The sequence below is a fragment of the Athene noctua genome, chromosome 36, assembly GCF_965140245.1.
Source record: "Athene noctua chromosome 36, bAthNoc1.hap1.1, whole genome shotgun sequence".
NCBI classification, from domain to species: domain Eukaryota; kingdom Metazoa; phylum Chordata; class Aves; order Strigiformes; family Strigidae; genus Athene; species Athene noctua.
In genome coordinates, this window is record NC_134072.1 from 147,475 (window position 1) to 155,116 (window position 7,642).

Below are 7,642 nucleotides of genomic sequence, written 5' to 3' on the forward strand. Positions count from 1 at the left end.
TACCAGCCCAGCTCCCCAGTACAGGAGAGGATTTTGGTGCTGGGACAAATGGTGACGTGCCAGCTGGGCGCACGGGTGCCTTTTCGTGCCCTGAGGTGCCTCGGGAGGGGCAGGATGGGCTAAAGCTTCCCTCCTCCTCCTCCTCCTCCTCCTCCTCTCTGGTCTGGGTGCGGGTGTGCGGTCCTGGGGGCAGCGGTAGAGGCCGGGGGGGACACTGCTCAGCACACTCAGGGGGGTCCCCGTGGGAAGGACGCTACGGAGTCCCAGCGGCTTGTGGCTGCAGCTTTATTTAAAAAACTCATTATTCCAGTACGGCCTTTTTCCAGAGCGTTCTGTCGCTCGGAGGCTCAGCAGAGCCAGCAGCACAGCGACCGCAGGCTCCATCTTGATGTCAGACTCTGCTCTGTGGTCAGGCTGGAGACGGTCTCGGCTGCCAGGGCCCTGACGGAGAGTTCCGAGTCTTTCCTCAAGGGCAGGAGCGCTGCGAGAGAAGGGAGCAGAGCAGCCGTGAGCCCCCAGTGCCCGCAGGGACCCCCAGGGCCCCCCCAGCCCATGCCAGCCCCAGCCATCTCCTTCCCTGCCAGGAGGAGCCGGTGAGACACCCGGAGCGGCTGAAGCTGCTGCTCAGGAGTGACCCGTGTGCCCCCGGCACACAGAGGGGCTCAGGACTGGGCCAGGCCACAGAGTCATTTTTTCGTTTGCCGTTCGAGCTGGTCTAGAGTTGTGTGTGGCCTCAGCGAGCCCGTGTATTGATCTGAGCATCCCAGCGTGGAGTCTGGACATCATCAGCCTCCTGGCAAGGGGCAGGACAGAGACGGCTGTTCTTTCCCCACAGATTCCCTTCCTTTTTGGTGAGGAAACAAAATTCCTCCAATTTCAAGACCTTACTAAAGAGATATGCTAACCTATGTGTTAAGACACAAACAACTTTCTGAAACTGCTCGTCTGCCCCTGGAGCATTTTCCTGCCCAGGCTGTCCCCTACTCACTGTTGCAGATCTGCCACACCCTCTCCTGGCTGAGGGTACTCCGGCGCCGCACAGCAAGCCCTGGGGCACAGAACTGATGTCAGAGCTCTGCTCCCCCTGGGCAGGGCTGTCCCCCGGCAAGGACAGCACCCGAGGGCTCTGGGACCCATCAAGGCCCCCAGCGAGCCCACCAGTGGGGACTGGGGCTGGGTGGCCCGAAATGGGTCCGGGGACTCACCGATGAACCTGACGGCCGCCTCCCGCACGGTGGCCTGAGGGTTCTCCACGTAGGGCAGGCTCTGGCGCAGATACTCGTCCACGCTGTTCCTCTTGTGCGTTATCTGAGGGAGCACAAGGGCACGGGGCTGGTACGGACCCTCCGCAGCCGTCCGGACCAGTCCCTCCCGCCAGCACCCCCGCTCCCTCCCAGTGAGTCCCGTCTCCCAGCCGGGAGCCCTGTGGGGCTGGGGCCAGAGAGAGCCGCAGGCAGAGGGGGCTGGGGGTGCCGAGACCCCTCCGTCCCGCTGCCAGGGCCCAGCTGGGCCGGGCTCTCCTGGAGAAGAGCCCCTGGGGGCTGCGTGCTGGAGGGCAGGGAAGGAGGCTGCAGCTGGAGCAGCGGGGCTGGGGCAGGGCGGCGATGCAGAGCGGCACAGCCCCCCCAGGCACGGCTGCAGCCCCCGTCCAGCCCGGCCCGGGGGTTTGGGGGGTGTCCTCACCAAGCAGTCTCCGATCAGGTGCGTCTGCCCCGTCTCGGCCGCGGAGCTGAGCCTCCTCCAGCCCAGGAAGTCTCCACAGGCGCTGAGGGTGTCCCAGGAAGCCTGCGGAGAAGGAGAGGCTGGGAGATGGCACCAGAGCCCAGAGAAGGAGAGCTGGCATCCTCCTGCTCTGAGCCTGGCTTTGAGCTGGGGGCACGGGGTGATCCCGGGATTGGCTCCCCTTCATTGCTGGGGCCATCCCGCGCTCTGGGAGCCGGCCCCGACTGAGCAGGGAACTGTCTGTGCCAGGTTCTCTGGCCCTGCTCGTGCTGGGGCTGCAGGGACCCTTCCTGTGGGCCGGGGCGACGCCACCTCCCCCTCCAGCTCTGCAGCACTGGGACCAGTGCAGCGGGACCCCGCGGTGACACGCGTTCCCATTGTCCCTCAGGCCCAGGCCACCCCCGTGGTGTCAGCACGCCCCTCCCCGCGACACCACTCGCTGTCACTGCACCTTGGCCACGCTCTCGACCTGGTCGCTGGTATGGAAGTACAGTGGGATCAGGTTACTCTGCACTGTCTTCACCATTTTTTTCTTGTTTCTCCCCACTGCAGTCTTCATGATATCTCTGAAGAGGCTGATGGAGAGCTCCCGCACCCGGCTGCACTCCTGGCAGGGAGGAGGACAGAGGCAGCTCAGCACCAGCTGCTCCTCGCCCACGGGGAGCAGGGGCGTTAGCGTGGCCGGCGGAGAGGAGCTGCTCCGGGGTCGGATCCTGAACCAGGAGCCGTCGGCCAGTCCCGCAGCTGCGGCTCAACGGCCCCGGAGCCCTGAAAGGCCGCGGAAGAGGAGCGGGGAGGGGAAGAGCCCCCAAAGGCTACGCAAGAGGAGTAAGGGGGGAGCCCTGCCCAAATGCTTCCCGCATGGCCGCGCTCAAAGGCAGCCACATTGCAGCCATCGCCTCGGCTCAGGCTCCCATGGCAGCCTTACGTCATCGAAGAGGGGCAGGAGCTTCTCCACCAGCTTCGGGGAGATGAGGTCGGCCTCCTCCCTCTTCATGTGACCCATCACGTTGATGAACAACACCAGAGCCTTGCTCTTGACATCGGCGTTGGCGTCCGTCAGGGTCTCCAGTATGTCTGGCAGCAGCACTGACATTTTTCTGGCCTGTACGAAACACACCGTTGCCTGTTTGTGAAGCGGTGAAAGACGCCCCCCACCGCCCCAGCCCCCGGCTGCCGATGTGGCTCCCCTTGCCGACCCCCCACTCACCGTTCCAGGTGTTTTCGAGAGCATGACGAGGCCCGTGAGCACCAGCGAGAGCATCACCGGGCTGGGACGCCTCAGGTACCTCTGGGTTTCATAGAGGGCAGCAAAATCCGCCTCATGAATGTCAGTGCAGAGCAGGAGCTAAAATGGAGACAGTGGTGAGACCAGCAGAGCTGCAGGGCTCCCTCGCCCCCGACCAGCACGCTCCATGGCAAGGGTCTCCTCTCCCCCTGCGGCCACCTCAGAGTCCCCACGTCTCTGACCCAGGACCAGCAACCGCCTTGACTCTGGTTTCTGCCCCTTCCCGGGGTCTCCAGACTGCGGAGCTGGGCAGGGGGATGCAGGCAGGGGGGAGGGCAGAGGCTGCCTGTGCCGGGACAGGCTTGGTGGGGCCAAACCAGCGTGGGGTGGGCCCGGGCGTGTGGCACAGGGGTCTGGCTGGTGCTGAGCAGGGGAAGGAGGAGGAGGTGGAGGAGGAGGAAGGCAGAGCGCTGGGGCTGGGCGTGGGTCACTCACAATCATGGGGTAGATGCAGGCGTCCTCCGTGGCAGAGCTGAACACCCTGCGCAGCCGCCGGTCCTGCAGCACGTCGACCAGCTGCAACAAGACGCTCCACAAAGCCCAGCGCACGGAGATCAGCACCTCCCACATGGCCATGGCCGCCCTGCGGAGCCAGAGCCAACTCGCTCAGCAGAGCTGCCTCGGCTCCTCCGGAGCCCGGCCCTGCCCACCCCCTCATTTCGGGGTGCCCGCGGAGGCAGAGGGGGGTGAGGTTCTGTTCCCGTGGGGCAGGGGCTCTGCTTGGGCCGGCTCTGGCTGCAGGGGGAAGCGTGGTGGGATGGAGAGCCCTGCCCCTCGGGGATAGATATCCTGCAGTTTTCCGTGGGTCTGGCAGCCGGAGAGTCTCTGGGCCACTCTCCCCCTGGGGAACGAGCCCTCAAGGCTCTCGGGGCCGGTACCTGTCACACGTTGGAGAGATCCTCAAGAGGCTCCTGACCGTCTCCCTGGGGCTCCAGTCTGTCAACACCAGCAGCAGTGAGTCCAGGCTCTTGCGGGCTGGCTCCGTGCGGACGTGCTCCACATATTTGTGGATGTATCTCATGATTTCTAGCACCTGGAGGGGACATGGGTAAGGATGGTGCTGCCGTTCCCACCCCTCCCTGCTGCCTTGAAATGGTTTGGGGTGCCTGAGAGAGCCGGGTTAGGGCAGGAGGGAAGAACAAGGCTTGACACGTCTTGACACAGGAGGACGGTCCAGCCACGGGGCACTTACATCCGCCAGCCAGGACGCGGGGTCCCTCACGGCCATGTACACGACATCTATGCCCTTCTGCCTGTCCTGGACATCGTCTGACGTCAAGGCCTCGATGGCCACGAGGAGAATGTCCGTCCTCTGAGAAGGCCGGAGGTATTTGCCAAACACCTACGGGAAGAGGGATGGGGGGAAGACGTGTCACTCTGAGCACGCCGACGGTGCTGCACGGCTGATCAGCTCAACCGTCCCTGGGTCCCTTTGCTCGCACAAGCTGATGCCACGGACAAGGGTCCCTGCGAGGGGGGAGCTCATTACCTTTGTCATGTCGCTGCTGTCAAGCCAAGAAAGCAACGAGGTGCTCTCAGAATCGCACCCTGGTTGGAGCTCTGTGAGCTCTGGCTCCTCCTCCGGCAGTGTCTCGCCTACAGGGAAACAGGGAAGAGTCGGTAGGACACGCCACCCTCGCCAACGAGCCTCCCGGGCGGCGAAGAGCTTTAAATGGCCCCACGCCGAGGGAACGGGGTCCCGGCATCGAGCCCGCCCCGGGGAGCCGTCTACTCACCCATCTGCAGGGGCTGGACCATGGACACCTCGTGGGGCTCTGGAGGAGAGCTGCTCTCCTGGGGAGCCCCCACCTCCTCCCAAACCACCCTGGGGCTGCTGGGGGGTCTCTCTGCCATCTTCAAAAATGGAGGGAAGTGGTTGAGGGACCGGGGGGGCTTCAGCTTAAACGCCGGGGGCGGTGGGGAAAGACAGGCTGTGCTCAGGCGTCTCCTCGCTGCGCTCCTGCCCTGTCCCTTCCCCGACTTGTCAGACCCTGCGGGGCTGCGCTGCTCAGATACGGTGCCGGGGGTGACACGGAGCGATGTCACAAAGGGGTCACATTGTGACGCGTCACCCAGGCCGGGCGGGGCAGGGGTTCCCCTGCGGGGGATGGGGACCATGGGCCATGGCTGCTCTCGAGGTGCCCCCAGGCCCCCACCATGTCCCCTCAGCGCCTTCCTGTACCCCCCGGCTGGTCCCAGAGGGTTCACACACCCCGGCACAGCCCCCGGGCCTTCTGCTTTGGTCGCGACAGAAACACTCCAGCCTGCCCCGACTCTCCCTGGCGGTCACCTGAGGCGTTTGCTCGCCCCTGTCCTGTTCTCTCCCGCACTCGCAGAGTAGCTTTAATCTGCTACAAGAGTGTCCTGGGTTCAGCTGGGATAGAGTTCATTTTCTCCAGCTGGGAGGGGCACAGCCGGAGTGCCAGGCCCAGAGTGGCCATTGGAGTGTTCCCCATCCCGTGACGTTATGCTCAGGATATAAAGCAGGTGCGCTCTCTCCTGCTTCCAGTTTTCTGACGGCGGGAGGATCTCCGTTCTGTCGGGGTCGCTGGCCGGGAGCGGGCTGGGTATCGGTCGGTGGGTGCTGAGCAATCGCCTTGTGCATCACCCATCTGTACTTTCTATTATTGTTAGTGTTTTATTACAATCCCTAAACTGGTGGGTTTTAATCTCAACCTACGATCTTTCCTTGTGTCCCTCCACTCTCTTCCCCCGTTCCCCCGACGGGGGGAGGGTGACCGAGCGCTGCGTGGTGTTTGGCTCCGACCGAGTTCAAACCACCAGAGTCCTTTTTGGGGCCCAGCGAGGGGCTCGAAGGGTCGAGATAACGGCAGATGGGGTCAGGGTGTCATAACCATTGGTTAAAGCATTCATTACATTGGCTTATCAATTGCTGGGCATAATGTCCATCACTTGGCGCCTTAAAATTTCATCACCTCATTTGCTGTCTATCGTCCCCCTGCTGCTGCTCACCGCCCGTGGGAGCTGGGTTAAGATTTTTGTTCTGCTGAGCTGCGTAACACTGATCGGAGGCGCGATGAAGTTGTCAGTCCTGAGGCTACTTACAACTGTGTTTGAGAACTTGGGGAATTTTGAATATCCAACTAACATGGTCATCTTACTGCTGAGAGCCAGTGTGTTCCCACGTGTGGTGCAGGCTTTGTTCAGGGTTAAGCAGCTATTGAAGAGCATCACCCCGAGATCTCCACAAGGCTGGAGAATTATTTGTGGCTGGGGGTGTGTCAAAATCCTATTAAAAACCCCCCAGGGGTTGAGAAGCTTCTGGAGAGCGCTGCGGGTTCGCTTTGTCCGAGCTGTTCCCGTTAGTGGAGAGTGAGAGAGACCTGGCACGAGGCCCTCGGTGACCTTCCCTTGCAGGGGCTGTCACAGGGAGACTCTGTGGTTCAGAGCTCCGGGGCCTCCCTGGCAACTGTTTTAAGCCTTTCTGTGTCTCAGGGCTTTGAGATGAGGTCAAACAGGAGCTCAGCTGTGGGGCTGCCCGATGAGTTTCCTGCTCAAAGCCTGCAATTAATTTCTTTGTCGTGACTTCGCAGGGCTTTGTGTGCGGGGCAGTGCCGGCGCTGCTCAGGTGTTCTTTACCCATGAAGCGAAACAAACTTAGAAAGAGAGTTTTTGAACTCCCGGTGACCTTTGCAAGTGTCACTTCTTTTTGCCAAGGGAATCCCACTGAGGACAGAGGATTATGCCCCACGCTGTCCCCCTGCCCCCCAGGCGCTCACCTTCGGCCCCAGCCCGGTGCCCACGGCCACGTCCCCTGGCACCACCACTGTCCCCAGCGTCCAGCCCGTGGCCAAACTGGTGTTGGTGGCACCTGCGATCCCCAGTGTCACTGTCAGCGGCAGCGTCCAGCAGGACAGCGTGGTGTCCCTGCCCCCAGCAGTGACACCGCCACGGGTGCCCCCACCCCAGGACCCCAACTGTCCCCCTCAGCCCCCACCTCCCCCACCGTCCCTCCCCAGTCGGAGCGTGGGACAGTCCACAAGCACCCCCCTCCTCTGCTGGGAAAGCCAGCAGGACCTCTGGGTGGGGGCACAGTGCCCCCGGTCTGCCCAGTGACCCTACTGGGACCCTGGTGCTGGGGACAGGGGGTGGCCTGGGGCTTCCCCCAATGTCCCTGTATCACCCCCGGGTATCCTGGGACCTCTCTATGGAGACAGGGGGTGTCCTGGGGGTTCTCTGCTGTCCCTCTGTGCCCCGCATTGTTCCCAAGTACCCAGGACCTCTCTGTGGGGATGGGGGTTTGCTTGAGGGTCCCCCAGTGTCCATCCCAGTGTCTCCCAGTCGCCTGGGACCCCTCTATGGGTCAGGGGGTGTCCTGGGTGTCTCCAGTGTCCTCAAGTGCGTGGGGGGTGCAGCATCGCCATGTGACTTGGAGGTCCCCACGTGTTCCTTGGACCCCTGTATGGGGATGGGGGGTGGCCTGGGGGTGCCCCACTGTCCCCATGGCCCCTCCCAGTGTCCCATGATCCCTCTATGGTGAACAAAGAGGGTGGCTTGGGGGTGCCCAGAGTGTCCGTGGATGTCCCCCACTTTCCCCATTTCCCTTTCCCAATACCTCCCAGTGCCCCCCAGTGAGCTTGGTAGGACCCCTTGGGGTGGGGGATACCGGGG

General features: G+C 63.0%; 1 protein-coding gene across 2 annotated transcripts; it reads right to left on the reverse strand.

The window, feature by feature from the left end:
* Positions 1-281: 281 nt before the first annotated feature.
* Positions 282-6,017, reverse strand: LOC141972882 (maestro heat-like repeat-containing protein family member 7). 2 transcript variants are annotated; one of them, XM_074930927.1, is made up of 11 exons: positions 4,500-6,017; positions 4,203-4,352; positions 3,889-4,043; positions 3,446-3,593; positions 2,933-3,070; positions 2,651-2,827; positions 2,174-2,329; positions 1,684-1,785; positions 1,206-1,308; positions 989-1,048; positions 282-481 (listed from the first exon to the last, which is right to left on the reverse strand). In XM_074930927.1, the coding sequence occupies exons 1-11, from the start codon at positions 4,506-4,508 to the stop codon at positions 348-350; spliced, it is 1,332 nt and encodes a 443-aa protein (XP_074787028.1). In that variant the 5' UTR covers positions 4,509-6,017; the 3' UTR covers positions 282-347. The 2 variants fall into 2 exon arrangements, with proteins under 2 accessions (XP_074787028.1, XP_074787027.1); XM_074930926.1 differs by having other exon boundaries at positions 2,651-3,070.
* Between the last annotated feature and the right edge of the window lie 1,625 nt (positions 6,018-7,642).

Excerpts from the sequence above, each read along its gene's own strand:
- LOC141972882 (XM_074930926.1), bottom strand. Across the intron at positions 2,330-2,650 it reads TCCTGCCCCTCTTCGATGAC|GAGTGCAGCCGGGTGCGGGA; the intron begins GTAAGGCTGCCA and ends CCTCCCTGCCAG. Across the intron at positions 1,049-1,205 it reads GGCGGCCGTCAGGTTCATCG|GGCTTGCTGTGCGGCGCCGG; the intron begins GTGAGTCCCCGG and ends TCTGTGCCCCAG.